Below are 24,820 nucleotides of genomic sequence, written 5' to 3'. Positions count from 1 at the left end.
AAAGGGGAAAGGTGGGGGGGTATTACCATGGGGTATTGTTTTATAATCATGGAAGTTGTTAATAAAATTTTTTTAAAAAATTAAAAATAAACTTAAAATATTCAAGGACTATAAAAACTAGAAACTGTCAATTTTAGTAATCCTGCCCCTTAACCCTGCTGTTTGGTTTCATGGCTTGCAGGCAGCCAGCAAGATCATGGCCCTTTTCAACTGGGTTGACAGGGAAGATGGAGGTTATTCACTTTGGTGGCATAACACCAAGCAAGGGCTCTCCCCCAGGTCTTGCAGTCAGTTGGCCCTGTCACTGATGCATATTATTGGGTCCAGAAGCCATAAATCAAAATCGTCCCTAGGCAGGAAAGTTTCGCTCCGGAACGTTCGTATGCCTGCTCCCGGTGCAAGCCCGGACACAATTGGGTGTTGAGCGGCGGCTGGACGGGTTGCCAAGGCGACGCCTGGGAAGATGGCTGCTGCATCTTCATCGGATTCCGACGGCGGCCGAGCTGAGAGGTGAAGTCCCAGGTCCTCAAGGCTTCCTTTCGCAAAGATGTACAGCTGATGCCTTGGTGCCGGGGTCTCGGGCTGTAGCGGTTCTCCGGCAGCGCTGGAAGTCCTTGAAGGGCTCGTCGGAGATCAGACGAGGGACCCGGTGTCTTACGGAGTGTGTGTGTCGGATTCGGGCGCCCGCTGGGGAGCCGGGACCCGGACTCTGACACTACGTGTTCCTAGTCCAGAGCTCTCTGCCCTCCGCAGTCTCACACAGCGGTTCCTACCAAGTTTTCTGCCCTTCCCGTAGGACTCAGTCTCCAACTTTCTCTCCTCCCTCTCCCAGCAGTGAGGCCAATTCGAAATGGCTGGACGCGCACTATGACCCTATGGCCAACATCCACACCTTCTCCTCCTGCCTGGGTGAGTCTCTGGCGTCAAGAACCTGGTTTTAGGAGTTTGGGAGAGTCAGGTTAAAATAGCTCCATGGTGAAGCCTTTAAAATTCTGAGACTGAACCCTCTTGTGTTTTCTAGCACTGGCAGATTTGCATGGGGACGGGGAGTATAAGGTAAGCAGTCACCCCAGGGGAGAGTTGGGGCTTAGGCAGACTAATCCAAAAGTGATATTTCCTCATGATGCCCCCCCCCCGAAAAGCCAGGCATGGTGGTGCACGCCTTTAATCCAAGTACTGAAAAAACACATTTAGTTGTAATTTTATTTTATTATTGGGGTTTTTTTTTGGGGGGGGGGAGTTCGAGGTAGGGTCTTGCTGTAGCCCAGGCTGACTTAGAAGTCACTATGTAGTCTCAGGCTGGCCTTGAACTCATAGTGATCCTACCCCTGCCTCCCAAGTGCTGGAATTAGAGGCGCATGCCACCATGGGCAGGCTATTTTATTATTTTTGTTTGTTTCCAAGTAGGGTTCACTCCAGACCAGACTGGTGTGTAAACCACGGGGATCCTCCTACTGTGAACTCATGGAACTCCTACCTTAGCATCCTGAGTGCTAGAATTAAAGGGATGCACCACCACACCTGGTTAAAAAATGTTTATTTTTTTACTACCTTTTTTTTTTTTTTTTTTTGCTTTTCAAGTCTCAAACTAACTCACAGCGATCCTCCAACCTCTCATGCACCACTGCACCTGGCTTCATTGCCTTTTAAAAAACACTTGAGCCGGGCTGGAGAGATGGCTTAGCGGTTAAGCGCTTGTCTGTGAAGCCTAAGGACCCCGGTTCGAGGCTTGGTTCCCCAGGTCCCACGTTAGCCAGATGCACAAGGGGGCGCACGCGTCTGGAGTTCGTTTGCAGAGGCTGGAAGCCCTGGCGCACCCATTCTCTCTCTCTCCCTCTACCTGTCTTTCTCTCTGTGTCTATCGCTCTCAAATTAATAAATAAAAAATTTAAAAAAAAAAAACACTTGAGCCAAGCATGGTGGTGTTTTCCTTTAGTCCCAGCATTTGGGAGGCAGAGATAGGAGGATCACCATGAGTTAAAGGCCACCCTGAGACTACATAGTGAATTCCAGGTCAGCCTGAGCTAGAGTGAGACCCTACCTCAAAAAAACAAAAATAAATAAATAAATAAAAATATTTAAGCTGGGCTTGGTGGCACATGCCTTTAATCCCAGCACTTGGGAGGTAGAGGTAGGATTGCCATGTGTTCAAGGCCACCCTGAGACTATGTAGTGAATTCCAGGTCAGCCTGGGCTAAAGCGAGACCCTACCTCAAAAAAAAAAAAAGTATGTATGATGTGTGTATTTATTTATTTGCACATGCTTGTGTGTGGATGATCCCACCAGAGTAACTGCTGCAAATAATGCCAGGTGCATGTTCCACTTTGTGTCCAGCTTTACATGGGAACTGTGGAATTGAATGCCGGCTGGCAGGGTTTTAAAATATGGAATGCTGGGCTGGAGAGATGATTTAGTAGTTAAGGTGTTTGCATGCAAAGTCTAACCCAGGTTTGATTCCCCAGTACCCACATAAGCCAGATGCACAAGGTGGTGCACGTGTCTGAAGTTCATTTTCAGTGGTTAGAGGCCCTGGTGTGCCATATTTTCTCTCTCTCTCTCTCTCTCATATAAATAAGATGAAAAGATTTAATATATACATATATGGAATGCAGGCTAAGGAGATGGCTTGGTGGTTAAAGGTGCTTACTTATAAAGCCTGATAGCCTGGATTCAATGCCCCAGTAAAGCCAGAATCACAGGGTGGCCCATGAGTGTGGAGTTTGGTTGCAATGGCAGGAGGCCCTGGTACGCCCATAGTCTCTCTCTCTCTTTGCAAACAAATAATAAAAATATTTATAGACTGTTATCCTGAACTGAATTATCCCTATAGCTGGTGGTGGGAGACCTTGGGCCAGGTGGACAGCAGCCCCTTCTGAAGGTGCTCAAAGGACCAACAGTGTTGAGAGAAAACCCACTGCCTGCCCTGCCAGCTGCTGCTGCCTGCTTCCTCATGGAGCAACATGAGCCCAGGACTCCAGCTATAGCACTTGCCTCAGGCCCATGTGTCTATGTGTATAAGAATCTTAGACCCTACTTCAAGTTTAGCCTGCCCCAGTTGCCTCCAAATCCTCTGGAACAAGATCTTTGGAACCAAGCCAAGGAGGTAAGTGACACAGGATATAGAAACAGAAGGTAAAGATAGCAGCTGTTGGATGAGAACCATCAAGAAGAATAGACTCCCAAGGAGGCCAGTGATATAAGGTAGCCCGGCTCTGAGTGAGGGATTATGCTCATCCCTAAGCAGCAGCTGAGTCATGGCCTTTGGAGAAACAAAACAAAACAAAACAAACAAACACAAAAAAAAAAAAAAAAAAAAAAAACCAGAGTCCCTCTACACTAGTCACATTCCTGCCTATCTGTGAGGGAGAGGAAACCAAAGAAGGTAGTCTTGCCAGAGTAGAGAGGGCCACTGATAAGGGTATGATGGGCATGGCATGACCCTGAGACTGGGTTCAAATCAGGGCCTTAGACTTGGGGTACAGCGCAGAGGTAGGAAGAGGAAACCCTCTCCCCAAGTATGGTGCTGTCAGAGAACATGGCTATTGGAGCTCATAGGTTTTCCCTTCTCCCCTTGCCTTCACAGGACCGAATAGACCACTTAACCCTGAAGGAAATGCTGGAGGGCATTCGGTGAGAGCCCACACCTTCCCCTCTTCCCTCCACTCCTCCTCCATTCCAAAGCCTTGTCTGATCCCATCACTAAACACGCTATTCTGGTCATTCCTTGCAGAGAGAAGGCAGAGGTGCCTTTGTCTGTTCAGTCACTCAGGTAAGAGTTCCCTGGAGGATGGGAGAAAGAGAATGGCTGAAAATTGGCCATAAAAATAGCCAGGCTGTGGCATGCAAATACCAGTTCTCTTTGTATGCAGGTTTCTACAGTTGGAGCTGAGTGAAATGGAGGCATTTGTAAACCAGCACAAGTCCAAGGCCATCAAGCGGCAGGTAATGTCCTTTCTTTTTTTATTGGCCTATAAAAATGCATACATTTTTAGCCGGGTGTGGTGGTGTGGGTGTGGTGGTGCGTGCCTTAATCCCAGCACTTGGGAGGCAGATGTAGAAGGATCCCTGTGAGTTCAAGGCCACCCTGAAATTACATAGTGAATTCCAGATCAGCCTGGACCAGAGTGAGACCCTACTTCAAAAAACAAGCCAAAAAAAAAAAAAAAAAATTCTCTGGAGCCAGGCGTGGTGGCGCACACCTTTAATCCCACCACTTGGGAGGAAGAAGTAGGAGGATCGCTGTTAGTTCAAGGCCACCCTAAGACTACATAGAGAATTCCAGGTCAGCCTGAGCTAAAATGAGACCCTACCTCGAAAAAAAATTTTCTTTCTCTATCAAATAAATAATAATTAAAACTAAATAATGTTTAAAACAAACAAAAGAATGCATACATTTTTTTCAAGGCCATATAACATCAGCAGTAAATTTTACCACCAAACCTGACCAGTAGCACTTGGAAGTTTCCCTTCCAGCCACATCACATGTATACAGTGGCAAAGTAGTATTCTACTACGTTTCCAGTTAACAGGAACAGCTTTGAAAATGATGTTATAAAACTTTTTTTTTTTTTTTCTGAGGTAGTGTTTCACTGTAGTCTCAGGCTGGCTTCAAGCTCACAGTGATCCTTTTATCTCTGCTTCCGGAGTACTAGAATTAAAGGTGTATTACCACACCTGAGGAGAACATTGTATTTTAAGCCTTAAAGAGTCTTAAGAATTCCATTTTTAGCTAGGCATTGTGGCACATGCCTTCAATCCCAGCATGGGAAGCTGAGGTAGGAGGATTGCTGTGAGTTTGAGACTAGCCTGATACTACATAGTGAATTCCAGGTCAGCCTGGGCTAAAGGGAGACTCTACCTCAATAAACCAAAAGAAAAAAAAAATCCATTTTTAGTGGCCCATTGGTTATTCATGATTTGTTGTTGTTGTTGTTGTGTTTGGTCTTCCATAACCAAAGCTTGCTTTGAACTCCTGATCCTCCTGCTATTACCTCTCAAGTTCTGAGATTAGGCATGTACCACCCTACCCAGTAGTTACTTCATGATTTCATTTATATTTTGTATAGAATCATTCATGCCCAGGTCATTGGACAAGAAGTATCTCCCTTTTAATCTCTCTGTGTTCTTTTCAGTTATAATTTCTTTGCTTTACTGGTAAACCAATGCATACTCTAGTGATTCCTGGCCATGTGACACTGACCCTTAGTCCAGCTTCAGCTTCCACAGCTGCGTTGAAATTTTTAAAATGTCATGGGAGCCTTCCACACTGTAGGGACCATCCTAGCGGAACACACTGCCCTCCTGGTGCCTCAGCTGCTGTCATGCACTACATTGATTTTACAAGAAGCACTGTTTTCTCCTGCTGACTGAGGACTTTTCAAACAGGGAAGTGAATTAATTACTCAGCTGAGGAGAAAGGAACAATCTTCTAGGCTTGTGTCATGGTTGCATGCCTGGGACCATTGACATCTATCTGTCCACACTTCTGAGACGTTTCTCCTTCTGCTATACTCTGAGAATGGCTTGCCTTATACAGCCTTTTTAAAAAATTTAATTTAATTTTTATTTCTTTGAGAGAGACAGAAAGAGGCAGATAGAGAGAATGGGCATGCCAGGGCCTCCAATCACAGCAAATGAACTCCAGACACACATACTACCTTGTGCATCTGGCTTACATGGGTCATGAAGAATCGAACATTGGCTTTTAGGCAAATGCCTTAACCACTAAATCATCTCTCCAGCTCTCTTTTTTATGGGGGTGGTGGTGAGGTAGAGTCTCACTTTAGCTCAGGCTGACCATTCACTAGTATCAGGGTGATCTGGAACTCACAGTGATTCTCCTCTCCTACCTCTGCCTCCAGAGTGCTAGGATTAAAGGCATGTGCCACCGTGCCCAGTGGATTATAACCTTTAGCCTTAAAAATATAATTTTGATGGCTGGGCGTGGTAGTACACACCTTTAATCCCAGCACTTGGGAGGCTGAGGTAGGAGGATCTCTGTGAGTTCTAGACCATTCTGAGACTACATAGTGAGCTCCAGGCCAGCCTGGGCTAATGTGAAACCCTACCTTGAAAAAACAAACAAAAACAACAATACACACACACACACACACACACACACACACACACACACACACACGTATATATAATTTTGGAGCTGTGTATGGTGGCACATGCCTTTAATGCCAGCACTCAGGAGACAGAGGTAGGAGGATTGCCATGAATTCACAGCTACTCTGAGACTAATTCCAGTTCAGCCTGAGCTAGAGAAAGACCCTACCTCAAAAAACAACAAATATATATATGTATGTATGTATGTGTATTTATATATATATAAGTATATAATTTTGTTTCTATTTTATTTTCATTTTCATTGCTTTTTTTGTTTTGGTCATGGATATCCATGGATATCCATTTTGTGTATGGAGGAGTACATTGCAAGGAGTCCTACCCTTCCTTTGGCTCTTACGTTCTTTCCGCCAACTCTTCTGCAATGGACCCAGAGCCTTGGAAGGTGTGATAGAGATATGGCAGTGATGAGCACTCCTCTGTCACTTTTTCTCAGCACCATGATGTCTTCTGAGTCATCCCAAGGTCATTGCGAAAGTTCTCTAATGAAAAAGTGAGAATAGCATTAATATATGGGTATGAACATTAAGAAAAGGGTTTACTGGGCAGTTTGATGAGCATAGTATATACATTTAGCCAGACAGCAGCAGAAGTTACACCCCTAGGGCTCATGACTACCCGTTGTAGGATTGCAGTATCAGGGATGTATTCCTTCCCATGGAGCGGGCCTCCAGTCAAATTAGAGAGCAGTTGGTTTCCCCCATAACAGACATGCCACTATTGCACCTGTTGGCTCATTTGGTCTGGCTGGCCAATTATAAGGCTTGCAGTGTCCACTGCTGACTATCTTCACTGGTGATTTCTCTCTTTCCCATTGTGCTGCATGCAGAATGCCTTCTTCCAGCTTTCTGTCAGCTGGTCTACATAGAGAGGTTTTCAGCTCAGTTCCAGCAGGATTTCTCAGTGATCTTGCAGCTCAAGTATATGGAGTCTTTAGCAATAGGGTCTTACCATCTATTCCTGGTGGGAAACCAAGGGCCTCAGCAATGGCCTGTAATGTTTTGGGGGCGTCAGGGACCTCTCTGGCCAAAAACTCACTGGAAGGTATCCAATCCCTGGCACTGAAAATTTTCTAGTAACTATGACTCCTGAGTGTTCCATTGTCCAAAAAAGTAGGTTTCTCTCTGATTTATTTATATGCTCTTAGATTATAATTAGCTCACCCTCCATCTTTCCTTTACTCAATCTCTTCCCCTGACCTCACATAGGCCTTTTCATCCCTATTAATCTGTTCTTCCCCTTACATATATACAGTATCATCCTTATTAAGTTTCCCCTCCTTTCCTTTCTATTCCCTTTATATCTTCTTTCTAGCTTGCTGGCTTCTGCTACTGAGTTTTCTTCCTACTCACACAGAAGTCCAATCATATGTAGCTAGGATCCACATATGAGAGAGAACATACGACATTTGGCTTTCTGGGGCTAGGTTACCTCACTTAGTGTAATCCTTTCCAGATCCATCCACTTTACTGGAAATTTCATAACTTCATTTTTATTTACTGCTGAGTAGAACTCCATTGTGTAAGTGTGCCATATCTTCATTATCCACTCATCAGTTGAGGGACATCTAGGCTGGTTCCATTTCCCAGCTATTGTGAATACAGCAACAATAAACATGGTTGAGCAAGTATCTCTGAGGTAGTGAGTCGAGTCCTTAGGATATATGCCTAGGAGTGCTATAGCTGGGTCATATGGTAGATCAATCTTTAGCTGTTTTAGGAACCTCCACACTGATTTCCACAATGGCTGGACCAGATTGCATTCCTACCAACTGCCCCTGCCAGCGGGGAGTTGAACAAGGAAACGAGGGGAAAATTAACCTGAATGAAAAAAGGCAAACAGACATAAGAAGGAGACCATGCTAGATGTTTGTCACGGCCTCGAGAGTTTATTCTTACATGTAGGTTTATATAGGGCTGTAGGGGGAAGGGGACGTGGTCGGGCAAGGAGTTGTAGGGGGAAGGGGACGTGGCCAGGGCAAGGAGTTGTAGGGGGAAGGGGACGTGGCCAGGGCAAGGAGTTGTAGGGGGAAGGGGACGTGGCCAGGGCAAGTTGTCAGGAAACCTAGAGGGGATGTAATTAGGTGTTCATCTAATCTTGCCTCACTGACTTAACATCCTGACTGCACCAGGCTTCACATCCTGACCATAAACTGGCCTTTTGCAAAAGATAAGATTCTGTAAGCAGCCTGCTGACTGACGTTTCAGAAGTACCTAACAGAAAGCTGGATGGACCAACTTTCTGAGTAATGAGTCAGCTTATGAGCAGGCTCAGGCTTGCTCTATGGCTCCCGACATCTCCCTTTTATATACAAAAGAGGGGGAGGCCCGCTATTCAGCGGTGGGCTGCAATGCCTTTGTTTCTTCATCAGCTACCAACAGCATGGGAGAGTATTCAGCCAAGCGTACAATCCCCTGGTAGTTGAATATTAGGTGAGGAAGTAGAAACTTAACTTGCTATATGGTGGTTTCTGTTAACATGGCCAAGGTTTGATTCATAGCTCCCAACAACCAACTATGTAGAAGGGTTCCTCTTTTTCTACATCCCCGCCAGTATTTATGATCATTTGTTCTCATGATGTTGGCCAATCTGACATGAGTGAGATGGAATCTCAATGTAGTTTTAGTCTGCATTTCCTTGATGACTAGGGATGTGAAACATTTTTTTAGATATTTATATGCCATCTGTATTTCTTTTGTGATCTCTTTATTTCGTTCCATAGCCCATTTTTTAATTGGGTTGTTTGATTTCTTATTTTCTCCCGTTCTGTAGGTTGCCTCTTTGCTCTAGTCACAGTGTCCTTTGCTGTACAAAAGCTATATAATTTCATGAGGTCCCAGCAGTTAATGTGTGATTTTTTTTTTTTTTTTCCTGAGCAATTGGTGTTATATTCAGAAAGTCTTTGCCAAGACCAATATGTTGAAGGGTTTCTCCTACTTTTTCTACTACAAGTTTCAGGTCTGATATTAAAGTCTTTGATCTATTTGGACTTAATTCTTGTGCATGGAGGAAGATAAGGATCTATTTTCATCCTTCTACAGATACATATCCCGTTTTCCCAGCACCATTTGCTCAAGAGGCTGTCTTTTCTCCAATGAGTACTTTTGGCATTTTTGTCAAATATCAGATAGCTGTAGCTACCTGGGCTTATATCTGGGTCCTCTGTTCTGTTCCATTGATCTACATGTCTGCTTTTGTGCCAGTACCATGCTGTTTTTGTTACTATGACTCTGTAGTGTAGGTTAAAATCAGTTATGGTGATACCACCAGCTTTTTTTTTGTTGCTCAAAATTGTTTTAGATACTTGAGATTTTTTGTGCTTCCAAATGAATTTTTGGATTGTATTTTTTTCTATTTCCATGAAGAATGCCATTGGAATTTTGATGGGGATTGCATTAAATGTGTAGATTGCTTTTGATAAGATTGCCATTTTCACAATATTGATTCTTCCCATCCAAGAACAAGGGATGTCTTTCCATTTCCTAGAGATCCTTCACTTCCTTACTTAGGTTTACTCCAGGTACTTTATTACTTTTTCAAATTTTTTTGTTTATTTTATTTATTTGAGAGTGACAGTCACAGAGAGAAAGGCAGTGAGAGAGAGAGAGAGAGAGGAAGAGAGAGAGAGAGAAAATATGGGCACACCAGGGCCTCTAGCCACTGCAAACGAACTCCAAACGCGTGCGCCCCCTTGTGCATCTGGCTAACGTGGGTCCTGGGGAATCAAGCCTTGAACCAGGGTCACAGACAAGTGCTTCACTGCTAAGCCATCTTTCCTTTCTAGCCCCTTTATAATTTTTTTTTTGATGCAATTGTGAATGGAAGTGATTCTCTGATTTCATTCTCTGTGTGTTTGTTGTTAGCATATAGGAAGGCTACTGATTTCTGTGTTTATTTTGTATTCTTCTACATGGCTATAGGTATTTATCATCTCTGACTGTTTGCTGGTAGAGTCTTTATGGTCCTTTTTGCACAGAATCATGTCTTCTTCAAATAATGATAACTTGATCTCTTCCTTTCCAATTTGTATCCCTTTTATGTGTGTTTCTTGCCTTATTGCTATGGCTAAAACTTCCAATATATTAAATAAAAGTGACGACAATGGACACCCTTGTCTTGCTCCTGGTTTTAGTGGAAAAGCTTCAACTTTTTCTCCATTTAGTAATATGTTGGCTGTAGGCTTGTCATAGATAGCCTTTATTATATTGAGAGATATGATCCTTCTATTCCTAGTCTCTGTAGGACTTTTGTTTTTGGAAGGGGGTTTTGAGGTAGGGTCTCATTCTATCCCAGGCTGACCTGGAGTTCACTGTGGAGCCTCAGGATGGCCTCAAACTCACAGAAATCCTTCTGCCTCTGCCTCGTGAGTGCTGGGATTAAAGGCATGTGCCACCACGCCTGGCATCTGTAGGACTTTTATCATGAAGGGATGTTGGATTTTGTTAAATGCTTTTTCTGGATCTAATGAGATGATCATGAGATTTTTGTCATTCAGTCCATTTATATAATGTATTATATTTATCAATTTGTGTATATTGAACCATCCCTGTATCTCTGGGATGAAGTCTACTTGGTAGGGGTGAATGATCTTTCTGATAGATTCTTGCATTCTGTTTGCCAATATTTTGAGAATTTTTGCATCTATGTTCATGAGGAAGATTGGTCTGTAATTTTTCTTTTCTTGTCTATCTTTGCCTGGTTTCAATATTAGGGTGATGCTAGCTTCATAGAAGAAGTTTGGTAGGATTTCTTCTTTTTCTATATTTTGGAAAAGTTTAAGGAACATTGGTATTCTTTCCTGAAGGTCTGGTAAAATTAACCAGTGAATCCATCTGGGCCTAGACTTTTTTTAGTTGGGAGATTTTTGATAACCACTTGGATTTCCATACTTGTTATAGGTCTATCTAAGTGGTTAATCTCATCTTGATTTAATTTAGATAGGTCATATAAATCAAGGAAATCATCTATTTCTTTCAGATTTTCAAACTTAGTGGAATATATGTTCTTGTAGTATGTCCCTATGATTTTTTTAATTTCTCTGGAATCTGTTGTGATGGTGACTTTTTCATCTCTAATTTTATTAGTTTGTGTATCTTCTCTCTTTCATTTGGTCAGATTTGCTAAGGGTATATCAATCTTGTTTATCCTTTCAAAGAACCAACTCTTGGTGTCTTAATTCTTTGGATTTTTTTTTTGTTTGTTTCTATTTCATTAATTTCTGCTCTAATCTCTATTATTTCTTCCCATCTACTGATTTTCAGTTTGCTTTGTTCTTCTTTTTCCAAGGCTTTAAGGTGAAGCATTTATTTACTTGAGACCTTTCTAATTTCTTAATATAGGCACTTAAAGCTATAAATTTACCTCTTAGGACTGCCTTCATTGTGTCCCAGAGGTTTTGGTATGTTGTGTTCTCATTATTATTTGACTCTATGAATTTTTTTATTTCCTTCTTGATTTCTTCATTGACCCATTCATCATTTAATAGTGTATTGTTTAGTTTCCATGATTTTGTGTATGCTCTATAGCCTTTCTTACTATTGATTTGTAGTTTGATCCCATTGTGATCAGATAGAATGCTAGGAATTATTTCAATTTTCCTGTATTTGTTAAGATTTGCTTTGTGTCCTAATATATGGTTTATTTTAGAGAAATGTTCCATGTGCTGCTGAAAAGAATGTGTATTCTGCAGCATTTGGATGAAATGTCCTGTATGTATGTGTTAGGTCTATTTGTTCTATGACCTCATTTAATTCAGATGCCTCTTTGTTTATTTTTTTCCCCAGGATGACCTGTCAATTGATGAGAGTGGAGTGTTGAAGTCCCCCACTACTACTGTGTTTGTTATCTGTGACCTTAGTTCTAATAGTGTTTCTTTGATGAATTTGGGAGCCCCCATGTTAGGTGCATGTATGTTTAAGGATTTAATGTCCTCTTGTTTGAGTGTGCCTTTAATCAATATAAAATGACCTTCTTTTTTTTAAATTTTTTAAAATTTATTTATTTGAGAGCAACAGACACAGAGAGAAAGACAGATAGAGGGAGAGAGAGAGAATGGGCACGCCAGGGCTTCCAGCCTCTGCAAACGAACTCCAGACACGTGCGCCCCCTTATGCATCTGGCTAACGTGGGACCTGGGGAACCGAGCCTCGAACCAGGGTCCTTAGGCTTCACAGGCAAGCGCTTAACCGCTAAGCCATCTCTCCAGCCCTAAAATGACCTTCTTTATCTTTCTTAATTAATATTGGACTGAAGTCTACCTTGTCAGATATTAGAATAGCAACCCCTGCTTGTTTTGTAGGCCCATTTGCTTGAAACACCATTTTCCAACCTTTTACCCTAAGATAGTGTCCATCCTTTGTAGAAAGATGAGTTTCTTGGAGGCAACAAATTGAAGGATCCTGCTTTTAACCCAGTCTGAAAACCTATGTCTTTTGGTTGGGCTGTTGATATTAAGAGATAAGATTGAAAGGTGTGTATTCATTTTTGCCATTTTTTTTATAGTTCTTCCGGTTTTACCTTTGCTCTCTTTTTTAAAAAAATTCTTTATTTATTTATTTGAGAGCGACAGACACAGAGAGAAAGACAGATAGAGGGAGAGAGAGAGAATGGGCGCACCAGGGCTTCCAGAATCTGCAAAAGAACTCCAGACATGTGTGCGCCCCCTTGTGCATCTGGCTAATGTGGGACCTGGGGAACTGAGCCTCGAACCGGGGTCCTTAGGCTTCACAGGCAAGCGCTTAACCACTAAGCCATCTCTCCAGCCCACCTTTGCTCTCTTGTGTTAACTGGTATTTGAGTATTGTTTGTTTTTTCCTGGTTTCTTATCTGTGTGCTTTTCTTTTTCTTCAGCATGGAGGAGTCTTTCAAGTATTTTCTGTAGAGCTGGTTTTGTCTTCAAATATTCCTTTAGCCTGTTTTTGTTGTGGAATGTCTTATTTCTCTGTCTATTTGAACAGATAGCTTTGCAGGATAAAGTAACCTTGGTTGACAGTTGTTATCTTTCAGAACTTGGAATACATCACTCCAAGCCCTTTTGGCTTTTAAAGTTTGTGTTGAGTAATCTGCTGTGATCCTGATGGGCTTACCTTTGTATTTAACTTGATTTTTCTCTCTAACTGCTTTCAGTATATTTTCTTTGGTTTGTATGTTTGGTAGTTTAGTTATAATATGGGGAGGAGAGGTTCTTTCCAGGTTTTGTCTGGTTGGTGTTCTCAAGGCTCCCTGTATCTGCACTGGCACCTCTTTCCCAGTCTGGGGGAAGTTTTCTTCTATGATTTTTATTGAAAATGCCTACTATGCCTTTGGAGTGAACTTCTTCTCCTTCTACTATACCCTGAATTCTTATGTTTGATCTTTTCATAGTGTCCCAGATATCTTGAAATTCCCATTCATACTTTCCTATTAGCTTGTCTTTCTCTTTATTGGACTGTATTAGATCTGCCACCTGGTCTTCTAGTTTAGATATTCTGTCCTCTCCTTCATCCATTCTATTGATGAGATTTTCTGCAGTTTTTTATTTCATTAACTGTGTTCTTCATTGCTAGTAATTCTGATTGGGTTTTCTTCATTATTTCTATTTCCTTATTTATGCCTTGTATTTTGACCTCCTTATTTCATTAAATTGGTTTCTTGTGTCTTCTTTCATTTCTTTGATTTCCTCTTTGATTTCTTCAAACATATTTGTAATCATTCTTTTGAAATCTTTCTCAGGCATTTCCTCTAAATCAGTTTTACTGGAGGACATTTCTGATACCTTAATGCTTTTTGGTGGATTTATATTATCTTGATTTTTTTGTGTTTCTTGTGTTATAATGTACATATTTTTGCATCTTAGATTAATTTAATGCTTGGATTTTCTAATTAGCTGCAGTATTATTAGATGTATCAATCAGTCAGATGTTATATATCTTCAGGGTAGTAGCTTAAGGTGCTAGGTGTGGCTCTTAAGACTCTCAGAGTATCTGCAAAAGTGACCCTAGTTTTTGGGTTTGCCTACTATGAGACTATTCAAGTAGGCTGAGTGGGGCAAACTACAGGCAGATTCTAAAATCTAACTAAACAATATACACATTCAATGAAAAGCAGCACAGAGTATTTATGCAAGAGTAGGTATTTTGACAACCTAATTCTTTAGCAAAGTCATAGTCCCTTAGGATGTGTGTTTGTCCCACACCCTTAATCCTGTCAAATAGGAGGCTAAGATTTCTGGTCTATTAGGGTTCCAAGTCAACTTGTGACCAAGTGAGACCCTTCCCTAATGAAGAACAGAAGAGGAAACAAAGGCACTGTAAATCAGGAAGCAACAAATAACAAGCCCAAAATATAGCTTATTTAAGAATGGCAGATCTGGGCTGGAGAGATGGCTTAGCAGTTAAGCGCTTGCCTGTGAAGCCTAAGGACCCCGGTTCGAGGCTCGATTCCCCAGGACCCACGTTAGCCAGATGCACAAGGGGCTCATGCATCTGGAGTTTGTTTGCAGTGACTGGAAGCCCTGGCACGCCCATTCTCTCTCTTTCTCTCTCTCTGACTCTTTCTCTTTCTGCCTGTATCTCTCAAATAAGTAAATAAAAATAAAATAACAAAAAAAATTAAAAAAAAAGAATGGCAGATTTGACCATCCATCAGATTTGACATTTAATTTATCCTGATATGGAAGGTACATTTAGCATTTCTGATTCAAGCCTATATACCAGGCTTATTTGGCAGATACTGACCTGGTGTAATCCCAGCTACCTTTTGGGATTTTTCTGGTCTCAGTTATGCTGAGTTCCTGCTTGGGTCCCTCTTTACTGCACTGTGGGCTCAGGTAGGCTGGTGGGGTCGCTGCTCTGGTTGCGGGTGCTGGGTGCTGCGTAGGTGCGCTTCCTTCCCCAGGTCTCTGGTGCTTGCACCCTGGCTGGCAGTGAGGGAGGGGAGGCTGTGGATCGTGGTTCCAATTCTCCTGCTGGTCCGTGTGATCCTCTACCTCACAAGGAGCTCCTCCGTTGGTCCCTGCCATCCTCCCTTCAGGTTTCTTGAGTTTGCAAGGAGGTCAGTGTGAGTGGAGAATCCCCTCACCTGGCTTTTTCTGTGGCTCAGGCCAAGCCTTGCAGCTGTGGGTATGCCGACCTGGTTCCACCACTGTTGGAGCCGCTTCTGCCTGCTTCTGTGGGCTCTAGGCACTCTGAATCTCTCCTACTTCTCTGCTAGAATTGATAATTTCTTAAACACCTCACTTTTTTGTAGAAGAGTGTATTTTGCTGGGTTGCTTTTTGTTTTGGCTTTTTCTCCCCTAGGCTGCTTTGGTGTGTGGTTCCTATGCCTCCATCTTAACTGGAAGTCCTGTTTTTTGTTTTTACAAGGTAGAATCTCACTGTAGCCCAGGCTGACCTGGAATTCACCCTGTAGTTCCAGTATGGTCTCAACCTCACAGCTATCCTCCTATCTATGACTCCCAAGTGCTGGGATTAAAGGCATGTGCCACCATGCCCAATAAATTTTTAAAAATTTTTTGGGGGGGGTTTCTTCTATTTTTTTTTTGTTTAAATTTTTATTAGCATTTTCCATGATTATAAAAAAATATCCCATGGTAATTCCCTCCCTCCCCCGCACACTTTCCCCTTTGAAATTCCATTCTCCATCATATTACCTCCCCAATATATACAATATCAACCTATTAAGTACCCTCCTGAATTTATGTATTTATTTGAGAAAGAGAGAGAGAGAGATAAAGTGGGCATGCCAGTGCCTCCAGGCCACTGCAAATGAACTCCAAATGCATGTACCACCTTGTGCATCTGGTCTATGTGGGTACTGGGGACTCAAACCTGAGTCCTTAGGATTTGCAGGCAAGTACCTTAACCACTAAGCCATCTCTCCAGCCCCTAATTTTGTTTTAAAAGGTCATTGTTGTTGTTCTTGAGTGTGTGTGTATTATATGCATGTTTTTTTTTAATTGGCCAGGCCTGGTGGCACACACCTTTATTTTTTTGTTGTTGTTGTTGTTTATTTTCATTTATTTATTTGAGAGCAACACAGAGAGAGAGAGAGAAAGAGGCAGAGAGCAAGAGAGAGAATGGACACGCCAGGGCTTCCAGTCACTGCAAACAAACTCCAGATGCGTGTGCCTCCTTGTGCATCTGGCTAATGTGGGTCCTGGGGAATCGACCACACCCACGTGCTTATATGGGGATCAAATTGTAATGGTCTCTTAGGCCTCCTCAGGCCCTCATGCTTGCACAGGAAGTGCTCTTAACCACTGAGCCACCTCTACAGCCTGCCATATTGATTTTGATCATATGGATAGTTCATAAGCAATTTGGACAATACTTATTTGTCATGAAGTTAGATTTGGAGCTGGAGATGTTGCTCAGTGGTTAAATGTACTTGTTTGCAAAGCCTGATGATGTGTGTTCAATTCCCTACTACCCACATAAAGCTAGATGCACAGAGTGGTGTATGTATCTGGAGTTTGTTTGCAGTGGCAAGAGGCCCTGGTGTGCCCATACTCTATCTCTTTCTCTCTGTCCTCTCTGCTTACAAATAAAGAAAGAATAAAGTTAGGGGCTGGAGGGTTGGCTCAGCAATTAAGGCACTTGCCTACAAAGCCAAAGGACCCAGGTTTGATTCCCCAGTATTTACGTAAGCCAGATGCGCAAGGTAGCTCAGGCAGCTGGAGTTCATTTACAATGGCCAGAGGCCCTGGTATGCCCATTCTCTCTCTCTTCTGTGCCTCTTTCTGTCAAATAAATAAATAAAAATAAAATATTTTTTTAATTAAGTTTGCGGGCTGGAGAGATCACTTAGTGGTTAAGGTGCTTGACTGCAGAGCCAAAGGACTGAAGTTCAGTTCCCCAGGACCCATGTAAGCCAGATGCACAAGGTGATGCATGTATCTGGAGTTCGTTTGCAGTGGCTGGAAGCCCTGGAGCACCCATTCTTTCTCTCTCTCTGCCTCTTTCTCTCTCAAATAAATAAAATATTTTTTAAAAATTTAAATTATGCTTGTTGCAGTAAACATCTTTGTACATAAACATTTTATACATTTCTGATGTTTGATCCTCCTCCTTTGGCCTCTTCCTTTCCTCTCACTAATGGGAATGTTTGGGGAGATCCTTGGGTGACTTGTGGACTCCCTTCTGCAGACTGTCATCACCACCATGAGTACCTTGAAGAAGAACTTGGCTGATGAGGATGCTGTGTCCTGCCTGGTGTTAGGCACTGAGAACAAGGAGCTCCTAGTGCTTGACCCTGAGGCCTTCACCATTTTGGCCAAGGTCAGTATCATGTCTGGCCCTGGGCATATCCAGGGTCCAAGTTGTAGTACTTTTCTGTTCTCTCTATTCTGGGTAGTATATATTCATAGTAGAAAAATCAGAAATTGCCAAGCATGGTGGTGCACTCCTTTAATCCCAGCACTTGAGAGGCCAAGGTAGGGGAGCACTGTGGGCTTGAGACCAGCCTGAAACTCATAGTGAATTCCAGGTCAGCCAGGACTAGAATGAGACCCTACCTTGAAAAGCAAAACAAAAAATCAGAAATCATAGATAAAGATATATCCCAAAATCTCACCATTAGTATTAAAGTTTTTGCATACATCCTTCTAGACATTTTTCATATGTGGACATAGTGTTATAACTTTATTCAATTATTATAACTTTATATATACCCTTATTAACACAAGATTGACTAGAAAGATGGTCTAGTAGTTAAGAGCACTTTCTGTGCAGTGATTAGAGCTGGAGGGAGCCTGAGACTGCTGAGCTCAATTCCCCAGAACTCATGTAAATAGTTGGGCATGGCCATGCATATCTGCAAGGCCAATCCTGAGGGGAGCAGAAATGGGCTCATGAAACAGCCAGAAAGCTCAAGAATCAGTGAAGAAGCTCCATCTCAAGGAAACAAGTGGATGAGCATTGGTGGGGGCCACCCGATGTTTCTCCTCTGGCCTCCATGTGTGCACTGGGTACTGCATCTGCACACACACTCCACATCACACTGTACACATGATCATGTGGAAAGAAAAAGAGGATTGTGGGACAGTCATATAACTTTTCATATCACAGCATATCATTAATGTTTTACTAGCCTATAAAACCACATCAACGTTTTTGTGTTATTTATTTATTTGCAAGCAGAAAGATATAGATAGAGAGAAACAGCTTACATAGGTACTGAGGAATTGAACCCAGGTTGTTAGGCTTTACAGGTAAGTGCCTTAACTGCTGAACTATCTATCTCTCCAGCCCCATCTTTTTTTTTTTTTTAGACACTTCATTGCTGTGTAGCCCGTGCTGGCCTTGAATTTATCACCCTGCTCCCACCTCCTGAGTGCAGGGATTATGGCATGCACCACCAGGCCTGGCTCACATCAGCCTTTGTTTATATATATGTGTATATATATATATATATATATATATATATATATATATATAGAGAGAGAGAGAGAGAGAGAGAGAGAGAGAGAGAGAGAGAGAGAGAGAGAGAGATAGCTGGGCATGGTGGCACACGCCTTTAATCCCAGAACTTGGGAGGCTGAGGTAGGAGGATCACCATGAGTTCAATCTCAGGCCAGCCTGAAATTACATATGAATTCCAAGTCAGCCTGGGCTAGAGTGAGGGCCTACCTTGAAAAAAAAAATTATACACACACACAATTTATTTATTGGAGAATGGGTGTGTCAGGGCCTCCAGCTACTGCAAATGAACTCCATATGCACATGCCCCCTTGTGCATCTGGCTTATGTGGGTCCTGGAGAGTTGAACCGGGGTCCTTTGGCTTTGCAGGCAAACACTTTAACTGCTAAGCCATCCCACCAGCCCCATATATATAATTTGAGAGAGAGAGAGAATGAGTACACCAGAGCCTCTTGCCACTACAGACAAACTCCTGAATTATGTACCACATTTTGCATGTGGCTGGCTATACATGAGGTACTGAGGAATCAAACCCATGCTGGCAAGCTTTGCAAACAAGTACCTTTAAGCACTGAGCTATCTCCCCAGCCCTTTCCTCTAAAGTTTTTTTTTTTTTAATTTATTAGAGAGAGAAGCCAGGTGCCAGGGCCTCTTGCTTCTGCAATTGAACTGCAGAAGCATGCCTCACTTTGTGTATGTGGTTTTACATGGATACTGGGGAATTGAAACCAGGCTAGCAAGCTTTGCAAGCAAGTACCTTTAACTACTGAGCCTTTTCCCCAGCCCCTTGCATGAGCTTTTTCAAAGTCCCCCCTCCCATATCCGTTATATAGATGTGCCATATATAGATGTATTTACCTATTGCCCACTTAAATCATGTTTATCACTATTATTGATACCACTTCAGTAGTCTTCCTTGTCCAAACATCTTGGCATGCCTATTTAAGTACTTCCTGGTGCAGTGCTAGAATTCAGCCAAATGACACAGACTAACTACAGTAGAAATTGAAGCTGTAACTAATAAGGAGTGAATGAGGAGCCTGAGACTTTAGACAAGAGACTAACTCACAGGAATGACTTCCAATAGGGAGAAACCATGGCTCTCAATGAGAAATCGTTGTGTTTGACTCTTCTTTGCAGATGAGCCTTCCCAGTGTCCCTGCCTTTCTGGAGGTTTCTGGCCAGTTTGATGTTGAGTTTCGGCTTACAGCTGCCTGTCGCAATGGGAACATCTATATCCTGAGAAGGTAGTCACTGCTAGGACCTTTGGCTCAATAGAATACTTAGGAGACTTGGTGATTTCAGAGGCTTTCAAGATAAGCAGGGGCCATTGGGTCTGGGATTTGGGAATTAAAAAGAGATGAAAATTTTATAAAAGAGGCTGAGGCAATGAGCATAGAGGGGATGATGCCTGGATGCTTGTGAAGAGGCTGGCAAAGTGAGTCTTATAGTATGGCTATAATCCATGAGCAGTGCAGTTGGAGGATGGAACAAATAGAAACAATCTCCTGTCTCTGTTATATCACCTTCTAGTATATGTGACATGTACATTGGTTTGATAAAACACTTCTTAAATTTAAGAAATTTAGCCTGGTGTGGTAGTGCATGCCTTTAATCCCAGCACTCGGGATGGAGAGGTAAGAGGATTGCCGTCAGTTTGAGGCCAACCTGAGACTAATTCCAGGTCAGCTTGGGCTAGAGCAAGACCCTACTTCGAAGAACCAAAGAAAAATTTTTTAAGAAATGTATTGAGTACCTAGTATGCATTTACCCCATTAGCACTGTGTAAGGTAGTGGGGGCACATTGACGAACAAATTCTGCAAATATGGGCTTTGTCCATATGCAAAAGACAAGTATTAAAGCTATTGCAACTTAAATAAGTTTTGTGGGGAAAGTAACATTGTAGGGATGATCAGGAGCACCTGTCTGAAGATCATAAAGGAACCAGTTTAGGTTGGGTGTGGTGGCACACACCTTTAATCCCAGCACTCTGGGAGGCAGAGGTAGGAGGATTGCTGTGAGTTTGAGGCCACCCTGAGACTACATAGTAAATTCCAAGTCAGCCTGGGCTAGAGTGAAATACTACCTAAAAAAAAAAAGGAACCCCTTCAAATTTTCATCTCAGAATCACTGGTTGAGCACCTCGTGTGTACTGTTGCCAAGTGGAGGGGTGACTAAGCCATTGTCTGTAGGGAGTTTACAATCTAAGGTGACAGCCAAAGACACAGCAAATCAACAGTGCCATATACTGTGGCATACACCTGTAGTCTCAGCTTTTGGGAGGCTGAGAGGATCACTTGAGCTTAGGAGTTTGATACTAACCTGGGCATCAAAGTAAAACCCCTTCTCAAATAAAGTGACTGCTGGGTTGAGATTATGAAAGGAAATCCAGAGCCAGTGGAAGTCTATCATTAGTCTGCCATGACGTTGGCCTCAAGAAAAGTGTGCTTTAGTCTGGGCTTGGTGACACACACCTTTAATCCCAGCACCTGGGAGGCAGAGGTAGAAGGATTGTCATGAGTTTGAGGCCACCCTGAGACTACATAGTGAATTCTAGGTCAACCTGGGCTAGAGTAAGAAGGAAAACACACTTGAACTTCTTAAGATTACACATCTACTAAGTGGTGGCTGTAGAAACAATTCTTGTGTCACCTTCTCACAGTCAAGGGTCCTCCTAGGTTAGTCTGCAGAGCTTAGAAAGAGAAAGATCAGCTATAGCAGTGGAGACAAGGTTTCTCTGGATAGAGTGGTTACGTCTTTATTCCAGAGACTCTAAGCACCCCAAGTACTGCATCGAGCTAAGTGCCCAGCCTGTGGGGCTTGTCCGGGTACACAAGATCCTGGTGGTGGGCAGCACCCAAGAGAGCTTGCACGGCTTCACCCACAAGGTATGGTCTTGGACAAGCCCTCTACCCCACCACACACTCTGCCCCATCCCTCTGGCAGAACAGCCCTTCCAGATTTTCCTTCCCTACAACTCCAGTTTCCCTCTTTCCACTCAAAGCTCTGCATCACCTGTAGACACTTACTGTTCTTTGCCAGGGCAAGAAGCTGTGGACGGTGCAGATGCCTGCAGCCATCCTGACCATGAATCTCTTGGAGCAGCGCTCCCGGGGTTTGCAGGCTGTCATGGCTGGGCTTGCCAACGGAGAAGTCCGTATTTACCGTGACAAGGCCCTGCTCAACATAATCCGTGCCCCGGTGAGCCCTGCCTTTGGCATCTGCCATCGGCTCCTCCCTGCCCCCATCCTACTTGTTCACAGCCTCTTCACCTCACATGGTTGCATCTCAGAGTCAACTATTGAGCTAAGCCGTTATTTGCAGGGAGCTTACAATCTAAGGTAACAGCCAGCCAGAGACACAGAGGCCAACAAGGCAGATGGAAGCAGAGCAAACACTGGAAAAGCAGAGGGGGCGAGTGCCTGCAAGGAGTGGGAGAGGAAAATAGGGATGGAAGTCAGGGGATGTTTCACAGAACAGGTAAACATTCACCTGGAAAATCCATTTGCCAAGTGGGTTAAGAGCAGAAGAATATTCTTTTGTTGTTGTTGTTGTTCATTTTTATTTATTTATTTGAGAGTGACAGAGAGAGAGAAAGAGGCAGATAAAGAGAGAGAGAGAGATGGGCACGCTAGGGCTTCCAGCCATTGCAAACGAACTCCAGACACGTGCGCCCCCTTGTGCATCTGGCTAACGTGGGTCCTGGAGAATAGAGCCTCGAACCGGGGTCCTTAGGCTTCACAGGCAAGTGCTTAACCACTAAGCCATCTCTCCAGCCCAAGAGCAGAAGAATATTCTAAACATAGAGCAGCATGAACTAAAGCTGAGAGGTATGAAGGTTCTTGGTGGAAAATCTGATGGTTTGATGAGTCACTGTAAAATCTGAAAGCAGCAGGTTTGAGTTGTAAAGTCCTGGGAGGCAGGTGACTTGGGAGAAGTAAAGAGAAGGCAGATGAGTCTGGTGTGGAAGGCCTTAAGTGCTCTGGTGAGGTAGGTTGGGGATATAACCCAGTGGATAAGAGTGCTTGCTGTGCAAGCATGAGGGTCTGAGTTTGATCCCAGCAAGCAGATTAAAAAAATAATAATAAAAGCAATTCTAAATGCCCTGATGCAGGAAAGACTATTCACTGGAAGTTTGTTTTTGAAAGGCAGCCTTTCAAAATGGAGATAGAGGACAGAAGAGATGGTTCAGTGGTTAAGGCATTTGTCTGCATCCCTACCTTGAAAACAAAACAAAACAAATAAATAAAATATTCAAAAGGGAGAGAGTAGATAGGGCAAGAGATTGCTTAGGAGTCTATCCCAGAAGTTCAGGAATGTTTTAATCTGGAACTCTGACATGGGCAGTGACTTTGGAGGAGAGATGGAAAATACAAGAAATATTTATTTGAGAGAGAGAGAGAGCAAGCCAGAGAGAGAATGGGCATGCCAGGGTCTCCAGCTGCTGCCAACAAACTCCAGACACATGTCCCACCTTGTGCAGCTGGTTTTCATGGGCCCTGGGGAATGAAACCTGGGTCCTTTGGCTTTGGAGGCAAGCACCTTAATTGCCAAGCCATCTCTCCATCCCAAAAGAAATATTTCTAAGGCAGCATTACCTCTTACCTCTCCTCATACCTCACCCATTATACTTCTGGGGTTTTCCTTCTTCCCCAAGATGCTTCTCCAACTAAACTCTAGTGTCTCCACACAGGATGCAGTGACCAGCCTTTGCTTTGGCCGCTACGGGCGGGAGGACAACACCCTCATCATGACGACTCGAGGTAAGGACCCAGGTCTGGAAGGGTGTTGGAGTTGAAGGGGATGAGGTTCTGGGGAAAGGAGGAAGAGGAGCATGAGTAGACCTGGGTGTGGAAATGGAGGCCTCCAGACATGTCTTTTCTAGGGTTGAGCTGCCATGGACACAGCCCATCAGTGGTATGATTTCTCTGCCCAGAGGCCAGTTCAAGGCCAGCCTGAGCTACATGAGACCCTCCCTGTCTCAGAAAAACCAAAAGAAAGAGACTGTTGAGACAAGCTTCATTCTTTTAGAAACTGAATCTTGTCACAAAGACAGACATGTAGAAAAACAGCTCTAGCTGGGTATGGTAGCGCATACCTTTAATCCCAGCACTCGGGAGGCAGAGGTAGGAGGATTGCCATGAGTTTGAGGTCAACCTGACCAAGGCCCTACCTTGAAAAGCATAAAAAGAAAACAGCTCTATAGAAGGCTGATTGATAGTTTTTGGTTTTTTTTTTCTTTTTTGAAGAATGGGAATGTGATGTGGGATAGAGCAGGGACAATAGATCTGTTACCATTTGTCTACTTCCCAGGAGGTGGGCTGATCATCAAGATTCTGAAGCGCACAGCAGTGTTTGTGGAGGGGACAGGTGAGATGGGCCCCCCACAGGCTCAGGCCATGAAACTCAATGTACCCCGAAAGACCCGACTCTATGTGGATCAGACCCTTCGTGAGCGGGAAGCTGGCACAGGTAAGATTGACCCCCGTAGCAAGAACATGGTGAATGTCACTTGTTATCTTGAGCCCTTGGAGACATCTTGGCCATGTAGGCCAGTCTCCTGCTTCTTGAAGTTCATGGACAGACTCAGAGTTACATCTGCAAATAATTAATGATCCTCAAGACTAAGGATATTGCAGAGAACTCAAAGAATTTAGAGAGGCAGTACTCACCTTGAGATGCTGGTCAAGTTTTCTTGCGTATGCATTCATTATTAGTTCATTTGTTCCCTATGATGAGGCCATACCTTATGCCTTGATGGCCAGTCCCTACCTTCAGAACCAACTTACTATTGTATGTAGAGGGGGTTTCTGCCAAGGACTGTAACACAAAGGGAGCAAAGAATGTTGCCTGAGAAATAAAAAAGGCTTCAGAAAAAGGCCACATTGACTTCCTGTCAAGAGATGATAATAAGTCCACCAGACAGTACAGAGAAGGAAGGGCATTTAGGCAGAGACTGGGGTAGAGGCATAGAGCCTTAACCTGGATTCAGGTAAGCATCTACCATGCTGGAAGGCTGAGTGACCCTGAGTTGGGATGAGGAGGAAAGGTGGGTTGGAGCCAGCTCCCCAAGGGCTGGGGATGCAAGGCTTAGTTCATATGTATTTCATAGAGGGTGGGGAGCTAACAGAATATTACACAGAAAAATACAGTAACTGAGCCAGCTATTTTAAAAGGGGATATTGGTCTTAGATTGAAAGACAATTTAAAGGGTAGAGAAAATGTTTAAAGGCTTTAAAAGCCTAAAAACTATAAGTGAAACAATGGGTAAAGTATCAGAAAAATAAGCAGAG

The 24,820-nt window shown here is 43.2% G+C and overlaps 1 protein-coding gene across 5 annotated transcripts in view; it reads left to right on the top strand.

Moving 5' to 3' along the window:
* Positions 1-437: 437 nt before the first annotated feature.
* The window catches only part of Bbs1 (Bardet-Biedl syndrome 1), a 28,766-nt gene continuing 4,383 nt past the window's right edge, over positions 438-24,820 (top strand). Inside the window, exons 1-13 of one of the 5 annotated variants that reach the window (XM_045141852.1) lie at positions 438-510; positions 836-909; positions 1,022-1,056; positions 2,832-3,104; positions 3,585-3,631; positions 3,732-3,770; positions 3,871-3,943; positions 17,254-17,385; positions 19,667-19,773; positions 21,295-21,415; positions 21,570-21,728; positions 23,221-23,290; positions 23,841-23,999. In XM_045141852.1, coding sequence (XP_044997787.1) covers positions 464-510; positions 836-909; positions 1,022-1,056; positions 2,832-3,104; positions 3,585-3,631; positions 3,732-3,770; positions 3,871-3,943; positions 17,254-17,385; positions 19,667-19,773; positions 21,295-21,415; positions 21,570-21,728; positions 23,221-23,290; positions 23,841-23,999 — 1,336 coding nt within the window. In that variant the 5' untranslated portion in view covers positions 438-463. Of the gene's footprint in view, positions 550-832; positions 910-1,021; positions 1,057-2,831; positions 3,105-3,584; positions 3,632-3,731; positions 3,771-3,870; positions 3,944-17,253; positions 17,386-19,666; positions 19,774-21,294; positions 21,416-21,569; positions 21,729-23,220; positions 23,291-23,840; positions 24,000-24,820 lie in introns of all 5 variants that reach the window. The other 4 variants (XM_045141853.1, XM_045141854.1, XM_004656723.2 and 1 more) reach the window with 4 other exon arrangements.

This window comes from Jaculus jaculus, chromosome 1 (genome assembly GCF_020740685.1).
Source record: "Jaculus jaculus isolate mJacJac1 chromosome 1, mJacJac1.mat.Y.cur, whole genome shotgun sequence".
Taxonomy (NCBI): Eukaryota; Metazoa; Chordata; class Mammalia; order Rodentia; family Dipodidae; genus Jaculus; species Jaculus jaculus.
The sequence above is the reverse complement of the archived record's forward strand: the minus strand, read 5'-3'. Positions and strand labels throughout refer to the sequence as shown.